Source organism: Mesoplodon densirostris, chromosome 2 (assembly GCF_025265405.1).
Source record: "Mesoplodon densirostris isolate mMesDen1 chromosome 2, mMesDen1 primary haplotype, whole genome shotgun sequence".
Lineage (NCBI taxonomy): Eukaryota > Metazoa > Chordata > Mammalia > Artiodactyla > Ziphiidae > Mesoplodon > Mesoplodon densirostris.
Window position 1 is genome coordinate 38,968,603 of NC_082662.1, and position 27,547 is coordinate 38,996,149.

At 39.7% G+C, this 27,547-nt stretch overlaps 1 protein-coding gene, 1 non-coding gene and 1 pseudogene across 4 annotated transcripts in view; all 3 read right to left on the minus strand.

Annotated features, from left to right (window-relative positions):
- Positions 1-27,547, minus strand: part of TESK2 (testis associated actin remodelling kinase 2) — a 134,171-nt gene that overhangs the window by 62,787 nt on the left and 43,837 nt on the right. For all 3 annotated transcript variants that reach the window (XM_060089714.1, XM_060089713.1, XM_060089715.1), the window contains exon 3: positions 7,595-7,716. In XM_060089714.1, coding sequence (XP_059945697.1) covers positions 7,595-7,716 — 122 coding nt within the window. The remainder of the gene's footprint in view (positions 1-7,594; positions 7,717-27,547) is intronic.
- Positions 3,669-4,402, minus strand: LOC132483454 (large ribosomal subunit protein uL30-like; annotated as a pseudogene).
- TRNAR-CCU (transfer RNA arginine (anticodon CCU)) lies at positions 7,316-7,388 on the minus strand. The gene has a single exon. It is a non-coding gene; the product is annotated as a tRNA-Arg (tRNA).

A 27,547-nucleotide genomic window follows, 5' to 3' on the forward strand; every position in this document is an offset into this window, starting at 1 on the left:
GATAAAACAACCAATCTTAACTGTATCCATGTATTAAAAAAAAATACATACACACAAACAAAATATACACACCTACTTGCCTCTATTGACTCGTCAGGCCCACTCCTTTCCTTCCAGCTAGAAATCTTAGAAGGGAGAAAGATAAAAGGAAAAGAGGAAGTAGGGAGGTTGGGGTCAAGAAAAAGAGAGAAATAAAACTGTAAAAATTCAGTTCACTCACTCCTGCTGGGCACAAAATAGCTGTGCCAGCAGAGGACCAAGCCATGCCCAGAGGATTAGATGCCCACCATCTGGCAGGTCATACAGATACCCTTTTTTCCCAAGTAGGCCTTCAAAATCACTAATGCAGCAATTTTCAACATTTTCTTTGTTTTTAAGTGGAAACCTTTTCTTCAAAATTCTTATATGGAAGTTCAATATAAAACAGATACAAAGTGAAGCTACTCTGGCTGGCTGAAGCAAAAATGGAAACCGAAAGCCTCATCTGCTCAGCAGCCTCCCTCCTGGGGTCAAGCCCCTGAGGAGGCATATCTGTGAAAATCCTAGGGTTCCAAGGGATGGATTCGTCCCAATTTAAATCTCATAATCTCAGTATGAGGGAAAACTTTGGTTCATACTTCTGCCTCAACTTTTGCACCTATAAAAACTAACTAACCTATACTAACAGCTTGAAAATAGACTAAGAGCCATACTAACAAATAGTAACAAAAAATTTGAATTATAAAAAATATAAAGTATTAACAATAAATTTCTAAGACAACTTGAAAAGCATTTAGGAAATAAAAATTCTAAGAATTTTGAGACTGGAACATAGTTATGCGTAGTTTGATATTTAAGGCATCCTAGGGAAGTATAAAAAATGCTTCTACTGCTATAGTACTCCTCTGGTAACAAAAGCCAAGAGGACTCTGCTTGCTCTAGGCCCCTGGGAGGATAATTTCCTTTTGTTGTATTCAAAATATACAATGAAAGTAAAGACATAAAAACATGAAAGATATGAACAACTAGAACTTCTTTAAAAAGGTAATCCATGTCCATGCTTTTAACTGCACTATATTTGAGCAGATGGCTTATGCAGAACAAAAAAAGTCACCATCAGAGTGCAAACCCACCATGGTTAACAATAATCATAATAATTTTCATGCTTACTGTGGACTGTAACAGATCCATAGGCTTTATGTACATTATCTCATTTGTTGGTTTATTGTGAAGATCAAGATAGAATTAACACTACCTTTTACTTATTAGAAAACTTAGCTGACAGCAAAGAATATGATTTTTTGTATAAAAGGGAAAGGTGTGTCTTAGAGATAGGCTAAGAAAGTAGATCAAGGTGACATCAGAATAGGAATGGTATTCATCACACCACCACGTTTCTAGGCTGAAACACATATAGATTTAGTGAAACAAGAGCAAAGATGTACATGGACTGTAGGCCAGGATGTCCAATATAGTAGCCACTAAGCTTCATGGGGTAGTTTAAATTTAGTTCGTTGTTTGTACTAGCCACATTTCAATGCTCATTAGCCACATGTGGCTATTGGACAGCACAGATAAAGAACATTTCCATCATTTCAGAAAGTTCTATTCTATTCAACAGCATTACTCTAGCAGAAAACCCTTGAATGTATTAAAAACAGCTGCAGGGACCTCCCTGGTGGTCCACGGGTAAGACTCTGCGCTCCCAATGCAGGGGGCCCGAGTTCGATCCCTGATCAGGGAACTAGATCCCTCATGCATGCTGCCAAAAAAAAAAAAAAAAAAAACAGACCACGCATGCTGCAATGAAGATCCTGAGTGCTGCAACTAAGATCCAGGGCAGCCAAAATAAATAAATGAATAAATTTTTTAAAAAATGACAAAAAACAGCAGCAGACCCTCAACAAATACTTGGTGAGTGAATGAATGATAAAAGACAGATGGGATGCAATGAGACATTTAAAAAACTAGCGAGAGAAAAGAAATTAATAATAATAGCTAACATTTACTGGGCACTTAACACAAGCCAGGTGCTTTATATGGACTAAATTAATCCTCAATAACAACTCTATGAGGGATTTACTGTAATTTACCTCATTATAGATGGGAAAACTAAGGATCTCAGAGGTTAAGTAACTTTCCCAAGACCCACAATTTGAATCCAGGCAGCTTGATCTAGAATCTAGAGCCTCTGTTTTTAATCATTATACTATACTATTCTACTTCTTATATAACAATTATATATTTTCCTTTAAAAAATTTTTTTTGACATGGACCATTTTTAAAGTCTTTATTGAATTTGTTAAATATTGCTTCTGTTTCATATTTTGGTTTTTTGGCCACGAGGCATGTGGGATCTTACCTCCCCGACCAGGGATCGAACCTGCACCCCCTGCATTGGAAGGCAAAGTCTTAACCACTGGATCATAAGGGAAGTCCTTATAACAACTATATTTTTAAATTTTGCTGTCATGGAATAAAATTTGTTTAAAGTCAATCTTCCCATGTAATCACCAGTCAAGTTCATAGTGAAGAGAATTAAAAAAAAGTGGTGAATAAAAAAGATTGGCAGGAAATACACCAAATGTTAACACTAGTTTGATCCCTAGATGCTACGATTAAGGAAAATTTTTATTTTCCTGTTTTTGCTAATTCTATTTTCTAAATGTTCCATAATGATGATGTATCCCTTCTGCAATAATAATAAAACAATAAAAATACTACTTTTTAAACAAGATGAAAATATAATCAGCTTAAGAATTCCTAAGCAGGGACTTCCCTGGTGGCGCAGTGGTTAAGAATCCGCCTGCCAATGCAGGGAACACGGGTTTGAACCCTGGTCCAGGAAGATCCCACATGCCACAGAGCAACTAAGCCCATGCACCACAACTACTGAGTCTACGCTCTAGAACCCGCAAGCCACAACTACTGAGCCCACGTGCCACAACTACTGAAGCTCACATGCCTAGAGCCCGTGCTCCACAACAAGAGAAGCCACCACAATGAGAAGCCTGTGCACCACAACGAAGAGTAGCCCCTGCTCACCACAACTAGAGAAAGCCTGTGCGCAGAAATGAAGACCCAATGCAGCCAAAAATAAGTAAATAAATTTATTTTTTAAAAAAATCCTAAGCAGAACATCAAATCAGGACTCAATCATCTCACTCTCAAACACTGTAGATGCCCCCTAACTGATCTCTTGGCCACCAGTCTCCCCAACACTAAACCATTCCACATTTGCCACCAGTTACCCTCTGTCATCTAGTCCCTGCTCAGAATCCAATATACAAAGCATAAAATAAAATATTCTTGGCTTTATGCAAAACATTTCTGAATAGTCTGGCCCAATGCTACCTTTCCATGTTTATCTACCAGTACTATCCCATCAAATCCTCTAGGAGAGGCATGATAGAAAGAGTTCTTCTAGAAGCATGGTAGAAAGAGCCCAGACCTCAGAGTCACAGACCTCAGCCAACACATAATCTCTTGGCCTCAGTTTCTTCAATGGAGAATAGTTGGGAAGATTAAATCTTTTAATAGGTAAAGCATGCAGCATACGACAAAGACTTCAAGAAATGGTGGTTTTCTCATTGTTATTATTAGTCAAAAAAAATTTTTTTTCAATCTGAAAGCAGTCACTGTTAATTAACTGACCAGATCACAAAAATAATCATAATAGGTATCTTAGTTCATCCTTCTAACAAGCTGTTGATCTGGTCTTCCCTGTTGCCAGCAACTCCACCTTCTACAAAACGGGTGGTCTTTTTCTTCATTCCACCTCACGAAGAAGATAATTTGAAGGGTCACAGGAAGTTGTTTGCTTCTTTGAAGCATTTTCCAACGGTATAGGTCTCATAAATCAGATCCTCCATGTAGATAATGCCATATTTACCAAGAGATCAGGCAATCAGTGTATTATCTGTCAGGGCAATTTGCTTCTTGTTGATTTTTCCATAACCACACCTGAATTCATTTATTGAGTTCAGGTTCGGTTACCCCCAATAAATATATGGTTCCACAGTCCTCAGCATGTTAAATGGAGCCTTGTTGATCTTAACAAAGGTGCCATTGAAGACTTGGCAAAGGTAAGGAGCTGTAACGTCTTTCAGACCTTTGGGCTCACACCACTGATACCTCTGATCCTGATGACAGATGCCAATTTGGGTTCCACAGGTGCATAGAAGTTGCCAGCTTTTCTTACCATCCTAGCCATTAGAATCTCAGTTCTGTACATCTGCCTATACTCTTTGTGATAGCACTTAGCTTCTTCATAGACAAGCTTCATCCTTGCCTTTTGAAGCATCTTTTGGGCAAACTTCTTTCCCAGGCACTTGGTCTTCAGCCCTGCAAAATTCCTTTACTTTTTCTTAAGGGTTTCTGGCACAGCAGGAACATTATTTTTCTCCTCATCCACACCTTCCATAGCCAAATGGGTTTTTAATTCACTGACTCCTCAAAAAGCTTTGCGCTTTTACCTCTGTGCTTTATTTATTATTATTATTTTGCTCCTTTCTGAGTTCCTTCCCTATCTTCTAAAATCCTACTAAAATTCAAGTTCCAGGGACTTCCCTGGTGGTCCAGTGGTAAAGAATCTGACTTGGAACTTCCCTGGTCATGCAGTGGTTAAGAATCTGCCTGCCAATGCAGGGGAAATAGGTTCGAGCCCTGGTGTGGGAAGATCCCACATGCCGCGGAGCAACTAAGCCCATGCACCACAACTACTGAGCCTGTGCTCTAGAGCCCGTGAGCCACAACTATTGAGCCCGCGTGCCACAACTACTGAAGCCCGTGTGCCTAGAGCCCGTGCTCTGCAACAAGATAAGCCACCGCAATGAGAAGCTGGCACACCGCAACGAAGAGTAGCCCCCGCTCGCCGCAACTACAGAAAGCTCGCACGCAGCAACGAAGACCCAATGCAGTCAAAAAAATAAAATAAGTGTTCTCCTTAAACTGAAACTAAATCCTAGTCTTTAAAACAAACAACAAAAAAGAATCTGCCTTACAATGCAGGGGACGTGGGTTCGATCCCTGGTCAGGGAACTAAGATATCACATGCCACGGGGCAACTAAGCCCGTGCGCCACAACTACTGTGCTTGCATGCCTCAACTAGAGAGCCTGCGTGCCGCAAACTACAGAACCCACGTGCCCTGGAACCCGCGCACCACAACGACAGAGCCCACGTGTCGTGGAGCCTGTGTGCCACAACTAGAGAGAAGCCCATGAGCTGCAAGGAAGATCCCACGTGCTGCAACTAAGACCCTATGCAGCCAAAAATAAAATAAAATAATAAATCTTCAAAAATAATTCAAGTTCCAGGTTGAGTCAACCTCCTCCAAGAAAGCTTTGCTGACTCTGCCAAGCTAATATGATCTCCGACTCCTTTGAACTTCTATATCACTTAAGAGTTTACCCAAGCGGTAGCGTCCTGGCTGATTTTATTAGTTCTCTTTTCATGTATGTAAGTCCTAGATCTCCAATTAGAGTGCAAATTCCTTGCTAGCAGACATTCCATTTTATGTATACCTTTTTGATGTCTGACATCACCAGGCATATACTAGATGCTCAAAAAATTGTTAATCTGATTTGTGGGTAGGGAAAAAAGTCATAATAAAATTACTGGGACTTCCCCGGTGGCACAGTGGTTAAGAATCTGCCTGCCAATGCAGGCGACACGGGTTCGATCCCTGCTCCAGGAAGATCCCACATGCCACGGAGCAACTAAGCCCGTGTGCCACAACTACTAAGCCTGCACTCTAGAGCACGTGAACCACAACTACTGAGCCCGCGCACCACAACTACTGAAGCTCACGTGCCTAGAGCCCATGCTCCGCAACAAGAGAAGCCACCGCAATGAGAAGCCTGTGCACCGAAACAAAGAGTAGCCCCAGCTCACCACAACTATAGAAAGCCCGTGCACAGCAATGAGGACCCAACACAGCCAAAAATAAATAAAATAAATAATTTTATTTTTAAAATAAATAAATAAATAAAATTACTGGGTGAACGTTTTTGTAGTGGACTAGGAAGGCAATAATTCTATACAAAGCTATAAAGTTTCAAGTAAGCAGTATAATCTAATTCCATAATTTTCTATCACTGACCACACATGTAAGTCATACTTAAGTTATGTGATTTCTCTTTAGTCCAATATAAATATTAGCCTTAAACAACCCTAAGTAAATTGCACTTTTAACTTTTCCAACTCTCTTACACATATGCCCTACTTTAATATATATTGACTTAAATTTTCTTATTTGATTTCATTTAGAAATATACTCACCTCACTAAAAAGTCAAGATACGGGGCTTCCCTGGTGGCGCAGTGGTTGAGAGTCCGCCTGCCGATGCAGGGGACATGGGTTTGTGCCCCGGTCCGGGAGGATCCCACATGCCGCGGAGCGGCTGGGCCCGTGGGCCATGGCCGCTGAGCCTGCGCGTACGGAGCCTGTGCTCCGCGGTGGGAGAGGCCACGACAGTGAGAGGCCAGCGTACCGCCAAAAAAAAAAAAAAAGAGTCAAGATAGGACTTCCCTGGTGGCGCAATGGTTAAGAATCCTCCTGCCAATGCAGGGGACACAGGTTAGAGCCGGGGTCTGGGAAGATCCCCCATGCCACGGAGCAACAAAGCCCTTGCGCCACAACTACTGAGCCTGCGCTCTAGAGCCTGCATGCCTAGAGCCCGTGCTCTGCAACAAGAGAAGCCACCGCCATGAGAAGCCCGCGCACCTCAACGAAGAGTAGCCCCCACTCGCCGCAACTAGAGAAAGCCCGTGCACGGCAAAGAAGACCCAATGCAGCCAAAAATAAATAAATAAATTTATTTTTTTAAAAATGTCATGAAGAACCTGGGGTAAGACAGGAATAAAGACACAGACCTACTAGAGAATGGACTTGAGGATATGGGGGCGGGGAGGGTAAGCTGTGACAAAGCAAGAGAGAGGCCTGGACATATATACACTACCAAACGTAAAATAGCTAGTGGGAAGCAGCTGCACAGCACAGGGAGATCAGCTCGGTGCTTTGTGACCACTTAGAGGGGTGGGATAGGGAGGGTGGGAGGGAGGGAGACGCAAGAGGGAAGAGATATGGGAACATATGTATATGTATAACTGATTCACTTTGTTATAAAGCAGAAACTAACACACCATTGTAAAGCAATTATACTCCAATAAAGATGTTGAAAAAAAAAAAGTCAAGATAGAGTGAGAAAGATTCATATACAGTAACCCCTTGGTATCTGCAGGGCATTGGTTCTAGGACCACCCCACCCCCTACCCTGCGAGGATACCAAAATCCACAGATGCCCAAGTTCCTTATATAAAAAGGCAGGGATCTAGTTCCCTGACCAGGGATCAAACCCGGGTCCCCTGCATTAGGAGTACGGAGTCTTAGCCACTGGACCACCAGGGAAGTCCCAAGTTGCCCTGTTAAATGCAGTTAATTACCAGAAAATTAAGTCTCAGTAGGTAGAAAAAGACCTAGAGCACAGCTAAATCCCAGCAAGACAGATTTAGCATGAAATCTTGAATCCCTCTTTTCAGCTTTTAATACTATTCTAGCCTCCAATAATGTTTCAGCTTTCTCACTGATCCCCAGAAGGAAGGAAAAGCCATTACCTAAGGATGTTGGGATGGGAGAGTCTATTCATGAGCTGCACTTCTTTCAGCATGTTTGCGCGGTTACTGCTCAACGTGTTCATCTTAAGAGCCATCACCTGGCCAGAAGCTCGGTGGCGCACCTAGAAAATAAAATGGGACAAAAAAAGAGGCTCAAGGGCGGCACCTATATATGAGGTCAAAGCCTCCAAGTGTAGAACATACCAAGATGTTTTACTGCCAATTTAGATAAAATAGACATGGTAAGAGATGTTTTTCTATAAACTCTGATTACATTACAGTCTCACTTCCATTAACAAAGATTTATTCCATCGAAGACCAAAATTGTTTCACATTAAGCTGGCTAGAAACACACTGTTAATAATACCTCAAGGAATGATGTCTTTAAAAAAAAAAAAAAAAAAACCTTAGGAAAAAATGGGGAAAATTTATTAGGCTGGTTTCTTAAGGCCAACATTGCTGAGTCTTAGCAAACTGAAAGGAAAAAGTCTCTTTTGTGGAATTTTAATTGCGCACAGAAAAGATTCATGCATAAGCCTTATATAACACATAATGAACTATAAAACTGTCTTTATAGGACACTAAACCCACATCCTCAAAATCTCCCCCAAGCACCATAAAATGTTTATCTATAAGAAAAAAACATATTGCATGTTAAATATTAAAAGAAGGCAGTGAATCCTTTGGAGCTAATACTGTAGTAACCCAACACAAAGTACCTTATAATTATTTACACACACTCAAGTCAGATATAAAAACATGAGCCACACCACTCACACTATTACCCATATGCACAGAGCAAAGTCGACTTCTAAAACATTCATTCTCTGTAGATTCAATCTATTTTACGTGTAAAAATATTATTTTATAATTTCAATGCACACTCAACAGGTTTAAAAAGAAACACAATACTTGTAAGAAAATTAACTATGTTTTCAGCCTCTAAATGTGGTGTCAGTAGTAGCAAAATGAGACTATCAGAGAAAATATTTTGCCTTACCCAAAAAAAGCTCAATTATTCACTTAGATATGTGTTTCCTACTGAGAAATTATGAATGAGGCAGTAGAAAAGTTATGAAGTACCAAGGACCTCATTACTTTCTGGTTAAAAAAAAAATCATTTCAGGGTTTCTCTGGTGGAGCAGTGATTAAGAATCCACCTGCCATTGCAGGGACACGGGTTTGAGCCCTGGTTCAGGAAGATCACACATGCCGCAGAGCAACTAAGCCCATGTGCCACAACTACTGAGCCTGCGCTCTAGAGCCCGCGAGCCACAACTACTGAGCCCACGTGTCACAACTACTGAAGCCCACGTGCCTAGAGCTCGTGCTCCACAACAAGAGAAGCCACCGCAATGAGAAGCCTGCACATGGCAACAAAGAGTAGCCCCCGCTTGCCGCAACTAGAGAAAGCCTGTGCACAACAACGAAGACCCAACTCAGCCAAAAATAAAATAAAATAAAAAAAGAATGATTAAAAAAAATTCACTTCAGATCATGCACAATAGGGACTTGCTATGCAAAAATATCATCATCCTATGGACTTTCAGAGTATTGTTTCAGTATATTATTTCCAGTTGACCAAGTGGAAATTCCAGTAGAAATCATGACAATCTACTTAATTCTTCAGTCTTCAGAAATTCTTTGACATGACAATAGCCCCAGAAGTTTAGTATTAATATAGAACAGACATCACAGCTTATCTTAAAATTCAAAGAAACAATGCTTCAGAGTAGCCAGACACAAGAAGGGGAAGGAAGAAGCAAAACACTCAGAGCCACAGGAACCCTGAACAGAAGAACTGAGGCAGAACACTGGCTGTCTCTCCCCTCTTCTAGATCACTTAGTGAGATTTGGAACCTAACTCTCTTCCTAGTGCATCAATGATTCTGTTGTCATGTACCTCGTGATTGATGAAAGAGAAGTGGCTTTCCTTTTCAGATCCTGCATGGATAAGTTAAAAGAGACATTTATATACAAAGAACACACTGACAGTATTTTTCCAACTCTATTTACAGAAAACATCTGTGTGGTAATAAGGGCTCTCCATTCTGAAACTCACTCCTCTTTTTTTTTTTTTTTCATCATCTGAAGACTATCACTGAGATTTTTTTTTTTAAGTCTGCTTTTAAGAAAGTTTAATATTGGGACTTCCCTGGTGGCACAGTGGATAAGACTCCACGCTCCCAATGCAGGGGCCCTGGGTTCGATCCCTGGTCAGGGAACTACATCCCAAATGCATGCTGCAACTAAGAGTTCACCTGCCACAACTAAGGATCCCATGTGCTGCAGCTAAGGAGCCGGTGAGCTGCAACTAAGGAGCCCTGGAGCCTCAACTAAGGAGCCCACCTGACGCAACTAAGACCCGGTGCAACCAAATAAATAAATAAATATATAAATAAAAGAAAGTTTAATATTAAAATAATGTGTGAAATTTAGGGATAAAAATCTGTTTCAGGGCTTCCCTGGTGGCGCAGTGGTTGAGAGTCTGCCTGCTGATGCAGGGGACACGGGTTCATGCCCCGGTCTGGGAAGATCCCACATGGGACCGTGAGCCATGGCCGCTGAGCCTGCGCGTCCGGAGCCTGTGCTCTGCAACGGGAGAGGCCACAGCGGTGAGGGGCCCGCGTACCGCAAAAAAAAAAAAAAAAAAAAAAAAATCTGTTTCAAACTAATCATAAAAAACCTTACTTCCGGGCTTCTCTGGTGGTGCAGTGGTTGAGAATCTGCCTGCCAATGCAGGAGACATGGGTTCGAGCCCTGGTCTAGGAAGATCCCACATGCCGCGGAGCCACTAGGTCCGTGAGCCACAACTACTGAGCCTGCGCGTTTGGAGCCTGTGCTCCGCAACAAGAGAGGCCGCGACAGTGAGAGGCCCACGCACTGCGATGAAGAGTGAGTGGACCCCGCTCACCGCAACTAGAGAAGGCCCTCGCACAGAAACGAAGACCCAACGCAGCCATAAATAAATAAATAAATAAACAAACAAACAAATAATAAATAAATCCAAAACACCTTACTTCCTTAAACAAGTGATGAACATGTCCATAACATTGTAGTTGTCTTTCATTTGCATAAAATATTTTTCTTCTTTCTTCTTAGCCCCTCAAATTCTACCTATCTTTGAAGGCCACACTCAAATATCCCCTTCCTCTCTGAAGTCTTCCTTGACTCTCTCTAGGAACTATTTGTGGTATCCCTCTTTATACTGCCTCAGAACAACATTCGGAACACCAGTATACCACTCATCACATAGTTCTGTACATAAATACCTCCTCGCTAGGCTATAAAGCATCTTGAGACCAGGCTCTATGTTGTATTTGTCTCTGTTTTGCAGTGCGTAGAAGGCCTGGCACATCATAAGGGTGCAGTGAAAACAACAGCAACAACAGTTAGTTAAATGATACTTGTAATGTACTTTTTAAGGCCAGTGAAACATTTATTTATCCAGGTAATTTCTTTGGGGGGTGGTGCTTTTCTTTGTTTTTCTTTTTTTTGGTGGCAGAGATTTGGGGGGAGGATGCAAACAGAAAAGTAGTAGTATAAGATTTGGCTTAAATTTTCTGGAGTTTACCAACTAGAAAGGGACAAACAATAAGCTATATGACTAGTCAGATAAGAAAGAGAATAAAGAATCAAATACAGCATGAGAGGTATTTATATGAATGTTGATGCACTTAGGGAAAAACTTCATGGGACTTCAGTGACATCTCCAAGAATTAATAGATTTGGATAGATTTTTTAAAGTACAGAACAGACTACAGGTGATAAAGAAGAAAGTACCATCAAATTTAGAGGTTCACAGAATATACGGAACCTGCCTAAATGCAGGAGGATCTTCATTCCAAGTTGTCAAAACCAGGAAAATTAATTAGCCCTCAAATCTACTTAGATTTTCAGATTAAAGGGAAGGCCTGTTTCTGCCTAAGTTTGTCCTCTACACATAGATCATTGTTACTACTACTAAGAGGATTCCCAAGAGATTGATATCTTTAAATATCTTTAATTTTTTTTTAATATATAGAATTGCCATATGATCCAGCAATTCTACTTCGGGGTATATACCCAAAATAATTGAAAACAGGGTGTTGAAAAAATATTTGTACACCCAAGTTCATAGCAGCATTATTTACAATAGCCAAAAGGCAAAAGCAATCCATCCATCGACAGATGAACAGATAAACAAAATGTGGTATATACCATAATGGAATATTATTCAGCCTTAAAAAGGAAGAAGATTCTGACACATGCTGCAACACAGATGAACCTTGAAGATATTATGCTACGTGAAGTAAGCCAGTCACAAAATGACAAATACTGTATGATTCCACTTATATGAGGTTCCTAGGGTAGTCAAACTCATACAGAAAGAATGTAGAGTGGTGGTTGCTAAGGGTTGCGGGGAGGGGAGGAATTTGGAGTGGTTTAATTGGTACAGAATTTCAGCTTTGCAAGATGAAAAGAGTTCTGGAGAGTGTAGCACAAAGACGTGAACTGAACTATACACTTAAAAATGGTTAAGATGGTAAATTTTATGTTATATATACTTTATCACAATTATAAATAAAAGAAGGAAGTTAAAAAAAAAGAAGGAAGGTAAGGAAGAAAAGAAAAGAAGAGATGGAGAGAAAAGAGATGTGAGGAGCGAAGGGGAAGGGAGAGGATCACCAAGATAAGGAAATTACTACCTCTCCTTGACTTTTAAACTCATCTGATGCTACCACAGGATCTTCAAATCCACTTTCTAAAGAAGAGCATAGCAGAGTGGTGAAGTACTCGAGCTTTGGAGATGAGCAGACCGAATCCAAGTTTTAACACTTAAACGATTAGAGTGACTTCTCATTGAAGTCTTCTGTTGTAAAATGAAGAGAATAATAGTCTCTGTCTCACATGGAGGATAAAATGATGTTGTTATGTTAGATAAACAAAATAATGTGTATAAAATACTTAACACAGTGCTTGGCACACAGTAAACATTCAAATAAATAGGTGTTGTTTTTAATAAAAACAAGAAACTATATGTTCATAAGAATTTAACATATCAGATGAGTTTGAGATGATATAGAAAATGTACACTTGTAATTTTAAGTAAAAATAGCAATATTCAAATCTGCATATGCCCCTGAGATTGTTTATTTATTACAAAGGGGAAAAGGTACCTTTACAATGGAGAGGTCTGGCGGCTAGCACTTAACCAAGGGATCTTATTTAGCATTACCGAAAGTAAGACATGCAACATTATCAAAAGTAAGACATGCAACCTTATCAAAAGTAAGACATGCAACATTATCAGCCTTCTGATACAATGTATTATACTTGCCAAAATGTTTAACTCAAATCTAATTATAAGAAAAAAATTAGACATATTCAGAATATCTAAAAGACAACTGGATGGTACTCTTCAAACAAAGTGTGGGGGAATATTCCAGATTAAAAGAGATTAACAGTCATAACCACTGAAATGAAATGCATGAAACCTTGATTAGATTCTGGATCAAAAAAAGCTATAAAAGACTTTTTGGAGGCAAACAGGAAAAAAATTTTTTAATGGAGTTATTTTTTATTTTTATTTTTTAAAATTTTTTTGCTGTGCCCTGAGGCTTGTGGGACCTTAGCTTCCCAGCCAGGGATTGAACCCAGGCCCCGACAGTAAAAGTGCTGAGTCCTAACCACTGGATCACCAGGGAATTCCCAGGGAAATTTTTAATAGGGACTGCATATTAAATTATTTTACTGAATTAAGGTTAACTATCTAAGGTATAAATAGTGATACTATGGCTTTGTAGGAGAATATATTCTTGGAAGATACATACTAAAGTATTTAAGTGTCATGATGTCTGCAATTTGCTTTCAAGTGGTTTGCCAGAAAAAATACAGAGAGATAAAGCAATGTAACAAAATATTAATAATTGGTGATTCTCGTTGAAGGGACTTACAGAGGTTTATTGCATTAGTCTTTCAATTTTCTACAGATATTTAAAGTTTCCATGAGACTTCCCTGGTGGCGCAGTGGTTAAGAATCTGCCTGCCAATGCAGGGGACAGGGGTTCAAGCCCTGGTCCGGGAAGATCCCACATGCCATGGAGCAACTAAGTCTGTGGCAACAAAGCCACAACTGCTGAGTCCGAGTGCCACAACTACTGAAGCCCGTGTGCCTAGAGCCTGTGCTCCACAACAAAAAGCCAATGCAATGAGAAGCCCGCACACCATATACCCTGAGAAAACCATAATTCAAAGAGTCATGTACCACAATATTCATTGTAGCTCTATTTACAATAGCCAGGACAAGGAAGCAACCTAAGTGTCCACAACAGATAAATGGATAAAGAAGATGTGGCACATATATACAATGGAATATTACTCAGTCATGTATTTGCAGTGAGGTGGATGAACCTAGAGTGAAGGTCCATACATACAGAGTGAAGTAAGTCAGAAAGAAAAACAAATACCATATGCTAACACATATATATGGAATCTAAAAAAAAAAAAATGGTTCTGAAGAACCTAGGGGCAGGAAGGAATAAAGACACAGACGTAGAGAATGGACTTGAGGACATGGGGAGGGGGAAGGGTAAGCTGGGACGAAGTGAGAGAGTGGCATGGACATATATACACTACCAAATGTAAAATAGCTAGCTAGTGGGAAGCTGCCACATAGCACAGGGAGATCAGTTCGGTGCTTTGTGTCCACCTAGAGGGGTGGGATAGGGAGGGTGGGAGGGAGACGCAAGAGGGAGGAGATATGGGTATATATGTATAGGTATAGCTGATTCACTTTGTTATACAGCAGAAACTAACACACCATTGTAAAGCAATTATACTCCAATAAAGATGTTAAAAAGAAAAAAGAAAAAAGCAGCAGCCCGAGCACCACAACAAAGAGTAGCCCCTGCTCGCCTCAACTAGAGAAAGCCCGCGGGCAGCAACAAAGACCCAACGCAGCCAAAAATAAATAAATAAATAAAACCAGTGTTGAAGATGACTTCAAGGTCTACAAACAAGGGAACAAACCACAAACTAAAGGTCAGTCAAGTGTGTGCATGCAGCCTGTAAGTAACTGGAAGTAACTGATAATCTTTCATTAGACTTTTCAGCCACATTCAAATAATAGCAAATACTATCATCTTCTATATACAAGGCTCTGTGCTAGATGTTGAGAAGGCTCTTACAGATCAACATGAGACATCAGTTTGTCAGATATTCCAGCAATCTTTGCCCCCAAATTGCAAAGTTATCTTGTTGCTCTCCAGCTTAAAATTCTTCAATAGCTCACCACTACCTGGGGAATAAAGTCCAAACTCCTTAACAAAACTAAATCCATCTTCTGCTCCCTGTATATTCCCACTACCTTCTCCCCTTACCTTTAGTTATTACATACTAATATTTGTAATTCTTTCCAAAGGTATCACCCTCTCCACACTTACTTGCCTTGACACATGCTATTCTCAATGCCTTGATGTAATCCTCAACCCCCTGAGCCCTAACCCAATCTCCCTTCCAAATTCCCTTCAATTATTCAAGATATAAGAAACATCACTTTCCCTGGGAAAATCTTACTTTATTTCAAGAGAAGTTGGATGGCTCCACTCTGTTTTCTTAGTACTCTGTTCTTATTTATCTCTGTTACAGCACTTGCATATTGTATGCTGTTAGTCTACCTATCTATTTATCTCCAATATACCTAAGGGCAGTTCCAATTCAAGGTGGCAACTAGAAAGATCCTGAACTTACCTCCTCCCTGAGACACAGAATCTACAACTGCATACGGAACAATTTCCTATATGCCTAAGAGCAAAGACTGCCTTATTCATTTCTTTATCCCCAGAATAGTTATTCAGCTCCCCCGCTCCCCAAAACACACATTCTGACAAGCAGGACTTCTTCTCATATGGACAAATCTAGATTTTTGTCAAAAATTGTTAAAAGGTAAGCAGGAAAGAAAAGTATGGCAATTATTACATAACTATCAACAGACACTGGTAGACTCTAGAATAGAAAAAGCAGATTACAGGTTACATACAATCCTATGTCCATTAGCTACTACTCTATCCATTTTTATTCCATTCAAGTAAGCATATTAACATGCAAATGAGAGTGACAGTAAATATAGGGGTGCCTCTAATTCAACTCTAATTTATATTTTTAAAATTAAATTATTTGCATATGTTGATACTTTAACCATTTTAAGTAACAAATCACATGCAATAACTTCATCCTTTAGCAGTGTGGTATGAAACCAAACTGAGAATCTCTTACCTGGCAAAGTGCCTAGTATTTAGTAGTTGACTGCTCAAAAAATGTTTGCTGAATTTAAATGGATAACTTGAGTCGGGATGGTTATTTTCTAGAGGGGGAGAAAAGCATAAACCTCTGACCAGCTCAGAGAAGTAATAAGGGGAGAATTAAATAACAAAAAAAGGACAACAAGGTAAGAACTGTAACAAAGTAATTAATCATTAAATTAACTATTAGATGAGTGGCTTAGGACTTAGAGCCAAGAAGTCACAGTGAGTGTATAATAAGTATACAGTAAGCTGGTATAGCAACATTAGTATTAGGCAAATAAAGTTTAAAGCAGTAGTTTTCAAAGGAGGCTGTAACATCTCACTTCAGAGGTGTCTTTGAAGTTTTCAGGTGAAGTGTTTTGGTTATAACAATGATTGGGGGCAGGGAGTGTTGCAGGCCTGAGATGCTAGACATCCTGTAGGTATGGGATAATACCGCACAAGGAAGCATTGTTCCATGTCCAGTATGAAATGCAAATGTCTTACCAGACACTCATGTAAATAAAGAACATATTTATTATTACCTAAGCTTGGATTCTAACTGCATTTTACATAAAAACAAAGTCATCTTGCATAGTTTTAAAATATACTGAACTTCCTAGGAATGTAACTACCTGTAGATTGAGGAAAATTGCTTTTTTGTTTTGTTAAAAATATCATTAAGAATTGGTCAACATTTCAGAAGACCAGACCACCAATGGCAATGCTGCTTCTGAATCCCAATGTAACACATCTGTATCAGAATCCATTTGTAGTTTTTATATTCATGGTGATTTATTTAGCCTTTATTTTTAAAAATCAAATATATAAATAAAAAGTGGGGAGTCCTGGTGGTCCAGTGGTTAGGACTTGGCGCTTTCACTGCCAGGGGCCCAGGTTCGATCCCTGGTCAGGGAACTAAGATTGCACATGTCACATGGCCAACACAAAAGTACAACATGGACAAATAAGAAGTGTGTTTTTGTTTTGCCCACAAATAAAGTTATCAATGTGACTACTCTGACAACTTTTTTTCCTGATGGAACATTCCGGTTAAATGAACATTTAGAAAGAAACACTATGATAAAGTTGGCAAAGATATATTATACCTCCCTGTTTTCTCTCCTTAATCAGTCTGTAGTTTGTCCTGGCAAGCTATTCCTATTTCAGCTGAAGCTACCTCTTTCCCTTATCACATACAAATAAGTCTAGCCTGTTATTACACTTTTATTCCAATATTCACTGGCATCTCTACTCTTTAATTTTTCCCCTTGCATGGAGTGGCTTCTGTCCTCTCTTAAAACTAAACCTGTCATGTTTAGGAAGGTAAAAGCATCTAACCACTTTACTATGTCTTCTAGCATAGTCAGGCCCCAAAATGTGTATATTGAAATCATTTTTACTAATTTAATTTTCTTTTACTTTTCGTTTATCATACAGTTAGGGTATCATGTCAATGTTATATAATTACAAAGCAATACTACCAAAGTTACCTATCGATTTCATTTCAGGGTAGTTAAGAGTTATGTTTTAAAAAATTGCTATCATAGCTAAATTTATAGCACTTGCTACATACTAGGTTCTGCTGTGTAACTGCTTTAGAGGTATTAACTCAGTTAATTCTCAAAATAATTCTGTGAGATATGTATTATTAATATTTCCCATTTTACAGCTATGGAAACGGAGGCAAGGGGAGATTAAATGACTTTTTCAAGATGAGAGACCTAGTAAATGGCAGAGACAGAATTTGAACCAAGATAATGCAAAGAACATTCGGCCTGACAGGGTTGAAAACAAGTGAGCTAAGGAAAAAAGCACTGCGTGCACACTACACAGTAATTATTTTGTCAAGAAATAATAATCATGATCTTGTATGTATCTAACAACATACCCTTATAATATACCAAACAAAAACTGACAAAATAAAAGGCAAATTTGACAAATCCAGAATCTTCATGGGATATTTTAACTTACCTCTCAGAAACTGAAAGCTTAAGCAGACAAGAAATGAGTATGGATATGGTATATTTTAATAACAAAACTGACATGCTTGATCTAATCTTGTCCCACAAAGGTAAATTTTGTTGATTTTTTCAAGTGTACATGAAACAATTTACCAAAATGCATGGATACTACATCATAATGGTTGAATCACATTCTCAGACCACTATGAAATAAAATTAAAAGTCAAAAATAAAGAGATAATTAAAAATAAGCATAGTGGGCAATACTAATTGTTTACCCAACATCTATTTTCCCCTTTTCTTGACTGACATAACTCCAATTAGGTGGCATTGTGCTTAATTAAAACGTTCAATCTGGCTATCTTCCTTGCAGCTAGGGTGGCCAGATGATATAAGCCTAGTAAGGAGATGTAAGTGGGAATTGATTGGTGGGGGATTCTGGGAATGCTAATGTTTTCCTGATGAAATTGTCCTTTTGATAGCCTGAAGCAAAGGTGTGGTGCTTGCATCAAGAGCAGCTATCTTGTAACCAAAAGGACAAAAGCCGCACACTAAAGAGACAGCTAGAGGAAGCCTGGATTGTTGATGACTTCCTCAAGCAGTTGTAAAGCATAGGAATTTCTCAAGATTTCCTGAAAAAAATTAATATATTATTTGAAAAAGCCACTGTGTTCAGGTTTCTGTAGCATACTGCCAAAGACAATCCTAACTGATCTGTAAGAGGTTAAAAATAAATAATTTAGAGTTCAACTAAAGATTCTAGGGAAAAAAAAGTATAATAAAGATAAAAACAAAAAATTAATGAAATAGAAAATAAAGAAACAATAAAGAGGTTCAACAAAACAAAAGTTGATTTGGGGGAGAAAAAAACTAATAAAATAAACATATCTACAGAAATTTTTCATTTTCGGGTCTCTGCCTACTTCTCTAGACTCATCACAGGCTTGCCATTTCTTTCCATGCACCCACCAGACTTGAATCAAACCTAATTTTTCACTCACCATTCTGAAAATATTCCATGCTCTTATACCTCTGTGCCTCTGCAAATGCTTTTCTTCCTGCTTGAAATGCACTTTCCCTGCTGTCTATCTGACAAGCTCTTTCTTCTCCTTCAAGAAAGCTCAAGGGTGAACTCTGGGAAGCACTCTCTGACCTCTTCAAACAAGGTTTGTACTGGTGCCCCTTATTAAACCCCTTAGCACCCTATGCATATTTTCACACACTCAGCAACTATCTATTAAGCAATTTGAGGCTCTTGCTAAAGGCTCTGTTTCAGCAAATACTATATTTTAAATACATTTCCTGTCTTCCACCCTAAGCAAAGAGCTCTTTTAGGGCGGGATTTTATTTATTTCTCTATCCCTAGCTCTAGCTCAATGTCCTACACCTAATGAGCATTAACTAAATACTTGCTGAGTAAATGAATGAATGATTAAGATAGCAAATAACTGCAATGTTTATTACATGCTAGAACAGAAGTATCAGCAGAGTGCTATGAGGTCTCAAAGGGGAAGCAACCAACCCTCTCACTTGCCTCACTGCAAAAATAATACACTCTAACATCAGCTTTTTATAATATCTCTCACCTGCCTTACATATATCATATCATCTACAGAAATACATCTATGCACTGAGCGAATCCAAGCTGTACATACAACTTGTGTGCTTTCAGTTTTTGTTTTTCCAGCTGGATTTTCAATTAAGGTAAAGGAGGATCTTGGGAGATACTTTTGTATAGCAATATGCACAAAGTAAAATTTTCTACCTGATAAATTATCCCTTGATGTCACCTAGTGCTGAGCTCACCCCACAGACACATCTGCAAAATTCCTTACTAATTAGCAGCCCAACTTTCCACATCAGCTCTGGAGGAAATAGTAAATGTACTGAATATGGCCAAAAGCTACAATCACACACTACTGTGTGTAAACCCTAAGAACACATGTGATACAAATAATCTCCTTTAAAACATATCACTTCACCCCAAAAAACTGAACCTCCCCATGACAGCTCCATCTCTGAAACCCCCTGTACCTCAAAGAGGTTGCAAAACCAGATAAATGCAACATGGAAAACAACAGGAAATTTAGCAAGAAGCAGTTTTGACAGACAATAAGGATATGCAATAAAGACCATTTCCAAGGTGCAGAGCCCTAAGAAGCCTTGGACTGCTATCATTCTCTTTCTCCCAGGCTTTTCAATGCTAAACTCCTTTTTTTTTTTTTTTTTTTTTTGCGTTACGCGGGCCTCTCACTGTTGTGGCCTCTCCCGTTGCGGAGCACAGGCTCCGGATGCGCAGGCTCAGCGGCCATGGCGCACGGACCCAGCCGCTCCGCGGCATGTGGGATCCTCCCAGACGGGGGCACGAACCCGCGTCCCCTGCATCGGCAGGCGGACTCTCAACCACTGCACCACCAGGGAAGCCCTAAACTCCTTTTTAAAAGGTGGTGGGAGACGGGAAGGAAGTTCTTTCCTCTCTATTCTCTCTTTTGTAAATCTCCGTAATATGGTGTCAGCCCCTTGGAATTTATGTTTGGTAGATTTGGTAGCTTCCCTGATCTTTAGGAACCTGTCTCTAACTGCTGCTTGTCTCTTTTTTCTCCACATCCTCCCCAAGTAAAGGGACCTGTGAAGATTCAGTCCTTGCTGCTCTAGTCTTCTCTGTCCATACTCTTTTCCTTAACTGTTTCTGACATTGAAAACATTCTCTGATGATTAAAAATGTGCTCAATTCCTATAAAACACTGCATTCATGCCAGAGTAATATTGTACAATTAAGGGTTTTCTCTACATTCATTACCCTTTAATTCCATTCTTTATATTGAAGGTTACATTAATTCTCTAACTACATGGGGTAGTTTAATTCTGAAATGGCTGGTTTGATAGATGAACAGATAAACAGACACACACCAACACACACACACACAAATCTTGCTCATGGAAGTTTTGGAGTTGAGGGTGATTCACATCACTCCCAGAACTCACTACTTTGTTCCCCAAATGGCCTTGGTATAAACTGACATCTCAGTCAGAGCAAAAACTCTGAAAACTGGTAACATCAGAAATACCTAATAGGCTTTCACCTAACCTTCATCTTCAGGTAGAACGTGTACTGCCTCACATCATCCTCACTGTCCAATTCTTAGTCACCTTACAAAAGCTGCCTTATACACCTCTAAGACTATAGAGCTTAACTCTTTTCTGATACAGTAATTATTAAAACATACAGGCACTGCATCTTACTAGAAGAGTCACATGCAGTACTGATGAAAACACTGTTTACAGTGAGGTCTCAGAAAGGCGTATAGAGAAGCACAAACACAACCATGAAATAAAATATAAACAATCTGGGAGTTCCCTGGTAGCTTAGTGGATAGGATTCCGGACTTTCTCTGCTGTGGCATGGGTTCAATTGCTGGTCGGGGAACTGAGATCCCACAAGCCATGTGGCATGGCCAAAAAAAGGGATAAAATATAGACAATCTGAGAAAAATCCTTAAGTACTTGTAGATTCAGATTGCAACATTTAAAAGAGAAGATTCACTCTCATACAAATTTCACAAGTTATAGTTTGAGAGGATAAAAAATTATAGTCACTTGGGGCACTGAGACCAGAGCAGCAACACTAGCAATACTGAGATCCAGTATCTTACTTTTCAGACAAAGCAGACAAGGCTACCAGAGAACACAAAACCTTTACATTCCCAAGCACAAAAATAAAACACCCCAGAACAAAATAACATTCACATACTAAAATGTTTCCTTTACTTTCCATATACAACTGTTCACCCTACAGATTTAAAGTTTGCATGACAAACTCCATGTGCACTAAATAATAAATGTACAACCATGAATGTGAAAAAATCTGTTTTTCAGTACCAAGCAGACAGCAGATATCTGGCTCTTCTTGTTTATAAGTTTACTAATCTTATGGCTTAGCATTTCTAGATACAGTGCTGTCAATTTCAGAAAATATACCAAGGAGAGAAAGTGGGAACCTAAGCCTTTGTCTTATCTTTTTTTTTTTAATTTATTTATTTTTTAATTTTTGGTTGCGTTGGGTCTTTGTTGCTGCCCACAGGCTTTTCTCTAGTTGCTGCAAGCGGGGGCTACTCTTTGTTGCGGTGCGTGGGCTTCTCAGTGGGTGGCTTCTCTTGTTGCAGAGCACAGGCTCTAGGCGCGTGGGCTTCAGTAGTTGTGGCTCTCAGGCTCAGTAGTTGTGTCTCACAGGCTTAGCTGCTCTGCAGCATGTGGGATCTTCCCAGACCAGGGCTCGAACCCGTGTCCCCTGCATTGGTAGGCAGATTCTTAACCACTGCACCACCAGGGAAGCCCTGTCTTATCTTTTATACCTTGTTATATATTGTACTTGCCACATGAATTTAATCAGGTTGAACTCTATAAGAAACTCTTATTATACATACTATCATAGTACAGAAATATATCATAAATACATAAAAGTTAATAAATAATCTATTTCTTGTATACCAAATCAAAATTAGATACAATAGTCCATTCATCAATTAGGTAGATAGGAATTCAAATCCTAGTTGTTCCATTTACTTGTTGTAATATATTTGGCAAGATGCTAAATTTTTTTTTTTTTTTTTTTTTTTTGCGGAAAGCAGGCCTCTCACTGTTGTGGCCTCTCCCATTGCGGAGCACAGGCTCCGGACGTGCAGGCTCAGCGGCCATGGCTCACGGGCCCAGCCGCTCCGTGGCATGTGGGATCCTCCCGGACTGGGGCACGAACCCGTGTCCCCTGCATCGGCAGGCGGACTCTCAACCACTGCACCACCAGGGAAGCCCAAGATGCTAAATATTTTTAACCTCAGTTTCCTCATTTATATAATGGAAGTCTAACTACTTATAGGATTGTTGTAGTCATTTTAAAAGATAATGTGTATGAGTTCTTAACACAGTACTTATCACAAAGAACTCGACAGATCTTAACTATATATAATAGAAATAGTAACTAGCCCTTATATAGGGTGTAGTATGTGCTAGACATTATTCTAAGTACTTCATATATATTAGTTCATTATATCTTCTCAACAACACCACTATTATTATCTCCATTTTGCAAATGAGGAAACCAAGGCACAAAAGTCAAGTAACTTGCCCAAGATCAGAAAGTTTATAAGTGGTAGAGCCAAGATTCAAACCAAGGCAGTCTAGCTCCAGTCTCTCAGCTACTTTGCCTCTTAATGTATTCTTATAATGTATATATATTCTTTTTTTCTCATGCAACGAATATTTAGTGAGTGCCCTCTATGTGGCAGTCTGTGCTAAACATACAGACATGAAAAACATAGGGAGTTTTGATCTAAGAGAGAAAGGCAAACATGTAAACAAAAATGTATCATTGCTCTGATAAAGTCTGTACACGGTATATAGGAGGCATAAAGAAGGGAACACTCATTCATGTTATGAAAAATATGATGCTAATGGTAAGAAAAGAAGGCATCTGATTTCATATAACCTTCAAAACTGAAATCACATCTAAAAAGTAGTAGGCTGATAAAAAAGAATGAAATAATGTCATTTGCAGCCACATGGATGGACCTGGAGATTATCATACTAAGTGAAGCAAGTCAGAGAAAAACAAGTATCATACTATAACACTTATTTGTGGAATCTTTAAATAAATGATACAAATCAACTTATTTTACAAAACAGTAACAGACTCACAGACACAGAAAACAATCATATGGTTACCAAAGGGAAAGGGGGGTGGGGGAGGGATAAATTAGGAGTTTTGGATTAACAAACTACAGATATACACTGCTATATATAAAACAGATAAACAACAAGGACCTACTATATAGCACGGGGAACTATATTCAATATCTTGTAATAACCTATAATGTTAAAGAATCTGAAAAAAATATGTATGTATGTATAACTGAATCACTTTGCTGTATACCTGAAACTAACACAACATTGTAAATCAACTATACTTCAATAAAAAATTTTTAGTAAAATAAAATAAAAAATAGTGGGCTGACCTAAGATCAAATTTGAACTGTTGTGTAAAACTGAAATAGAGAAAATAACAATATCAAAAATTTTAAGAGCTACTATTTGCTTGATGGACTAGGCACTGTACAAGGTGATCTACATATTTCATTTGATACTTCCAACACTACAAGTTGGGCATTGTTATACAGGGTACAGTGAAATGAACAAAACTTTGTGTTCATCTTAGGTGTGAATTTCTTCAAGTCTCACTCTTCCACTCATTCTAACACACAGATACACACATACACACACTGCTTCTCTTACCTCTGTTGTTAGTCCTATTTAGACTCCTTTGCCAGCTCTTCCTTCCTCTACACAACCCTTAAATGTTGGAGTTCCTCAATGCTTGGTCCCAAGCCCTCTGTATAATCTCATTGATATCCATGGCTTCAGCTACTGTATGTAAATTGCTCTTAAATTTACGTTTCCAAACAAGATCTATTCTCTGAGCTCTATAAGAAACTGCTTATTGGGACTTCCTGGTGGTCCAGTGGTTAAGAATCCTCCTTCCAATGCAGGGGATGCGGGTTTGATCCCTGGTCGGGGAACTAAGATCCCACATGCCATGGGGCAACTAAGCCCACAGGCTCTAGAGCCCACGTGCCACAACTAGACAGCCCTCATGCCTCAACTAATGAGCCCGCATGCTCTGGAGCCCATGCACCACAACTAGAGAAAAGCCCACATGGTGCAACTAAAGGCGCAGCATGCTGCAACAAAGATCCCACGTGCCGCAACTAAGACCCGATGCAGCCAAATAAATATTAAAAAAAAAAAAAAAAGGGGGGCTCCCCTGGTGGCACAGTGGTTGAGAGTCCGCCTGCCGATGCAGGGGACACGGGTTCATGCCCCAGTCCGGGAAGATCCCACATGCCGCGGAGCGGCTAGGCCCATGAGCTATGGCTGCTAAGCCTGCGCGTCTGGAGCCTGTGCTCCGCAACGGGAGAGGCCACAACAGAGAAAGGCCCGCGTACTGCAAAAAAAAAAAAAAATAAAAAAGAAAGAAAGAAAGAAACTGTGTATGGATCATTTCCACATATAGATCTCATAAGCACCTCACACCAACCCAAATTTAAAATCATTAAATGTGCTCCTCCTTCAGGGCTCATACTTGAAATCATCTCTTTTTTTTTAAATTTAATTTATTTTTGGCTGCATTGGTTCTTCGTTGCTGTGCACAGGCTTTCTCTAGTTGCGGCGAGCGGGGACTACCCTTCGTTGAGGTGCGCAGGCTTCTCATTGAGGTGGCTTCCCTTGTTGTGGAGCACAGGCTCTAGGTGCGCAGGCTTCAGTAGTTGTGGCATGCGGGCTCAGTAGTTGTGGCACACGAGCTTAGTTGCTCTGCGTCACGTGGGATCTTCCCAGACCAGGGCTCGAACACATGTCCCCTGCATTGGCAGGAGGATTCTTAACCACTGCGCCACCAGGGAAGTCCCTTGAAATAATCTTTGATTTCTCCTTCCTCTCACCATCACATCCAGTCATTCACCAAATGCTACAGATAATACCTTCTAAATATCTCTCCATTTTTTTACAAGCATACTTAAATTGGTAAATTAAAAAGCACGTCTAGTATTTCAAATCATTTCATTCTTCTCCACCCCCATTGCTACCACACAACACCTCCACCACAAGTTACACATTACATCTTTCACCTGGACCATTGCCAAACTGAATGTATTCTTACCCTCTCCAATTCATTTGATATTTGTAGCCAGTAATTTTTTATAATGCACATCAGAACATATTACACCCTTGAATAAAAGCAAGTTTCTTAAGATAAAGTCCAAAATCCTTACCTTTTAGGACCTCTACAGATGATGAGGTCCTCGACAATAAACCTCTGCTTACATCTCTTACCAATGTCCCATTGACCTTCTGCTCTAGCCATTCTGGACTTCTCTCAAATTCTCAACTGCATCTCAGACTCCATTCACTGGCCTAGGAATAGACTGTTCCCCTTCTACTAGAAATGCTCATCTCCAACCTATTTCTTCACTTGGCTAGTTCCTACTCACCCTTCAGGTCTCAACTTAAACTTCACTTTTTCAAGAAGACCATCATCCCTCTTCATATTAAGCGTATGGCTTTTTTGTAGCCCCACTGCAATCTGTATGTGGCGACAGACTCTAGGTTGGACTCTATAATCCCCGCCTCCTGGTGTCATGCCATTATGTGATTCTGGCCCCTTGACCCTGGGCAAGATCAGTGACTTACTCCTCACAAATTCAATATGGGAAAAGTGACTTTAATGTAAATTAAAACATTAAAGAAGGGGCTTCCCTGGTGGCGCAGTGGTTGGGAGGTCGCCTGCCAATGCAGGGGACACGGGTTCGTGCCCCAGTCCGGGAAGATCCCACATGCCGCGGAGCGGCTGGGCCCGTGAGCCATGGCCTCTGGGCCTGCGCGTCCGGAGCCTGTGCTCCGCAGCGGGAGAGGCCACAACAGTGAGAGGCCCGCGTACCGCAAAAAAAAGAAAAAAAAACATTAAAGAATTAACTGCAACCTAAATATAATGATGTTACATAAGACTGTAACCCACATCTTGCTTGGAGACTCTCTTGTTTGCTGCCTTTGAAGAATCAAGCTGCCATATGGATAAGGAAACATAGCAAGGACCAGAAGCCCTCAATTCAGCAGCATGCCAGGAATTGAATGCTGCCAACCACCACGCAGGCTTAGCAGCAGATCCTTCCCCATTTGAGCCTCATGTAAAATGGCCACCCCAGCTGACACCTTGATTGCAGCTTTGTGAGACTCTGAAGCAGGGCACCCAGTTAAGTCATACCTGGACTCTTGAACTACAGAAACAGATATAATAATATGTGTTCTTTTAAACCACTGCATTGGTGATAAACTTGTTGTGCAACAATAAATAATATACTATGCTTCCCTTTATGTGGCAATTACCCTTGTAATTATTTAATGTAACTGCTTACCGTTAGATTATAATTTCCACAAGGTCAGGATTAACGAGTTTTAATCATCACTGTATCTCAACACTTTTCAGAGTGCCTGGTATTTAGAAAGACCACAATATACTGAAGGAATGAATGGATGGATAGATGGATGAATGAATGCCTTGTCTATTCTAGGCACAGTGCTATATCCTGGAGAAATGAAGGTAAATAGGACATGGTCCCTGTTCTCATGGAGCTTAAAGCTAAGTGGGATAACAAGACACTTTAAACAGATGATGTCAAAAGAATATAAGGTAACATAGGTTTCTATGAAGACACAGAATATGGGCATTTAGCTCAGACTGCAAGGGTCCAGATACGGGAGAGGAGAAAATCTCCCCAAGAGTAGTAACACAAACAAGGCTTTGGGGGGGATGATCAAATCAGTACTATGAGTACCATTCTCTCAAGACTGACATCATTATCAATAACGCCTTTAGAATATAATCTGGTTCCAAAATGACAAAGTATTTGATATGGTGGGCTTAAAAACAAGGAGCCATACCCCTTGTTATATGAGAAGACACATTTTAACTGTATTAGTTAACAAGAAAAGCTGTTTCCAAAGAAATTCAATTAATCTAAAGGAATGTATGTTTGGGGATTGATTCTCAAGAGATCACCTATGCAATCAAGATTCATATTGATCAGGCAACATGATCTTGTATATAGAAAGCTCTAAAAAAAAATCCACACTACAAAAACTATTAGAACTAATAGAAGAGTTCAGCCAGGTTACAGGAT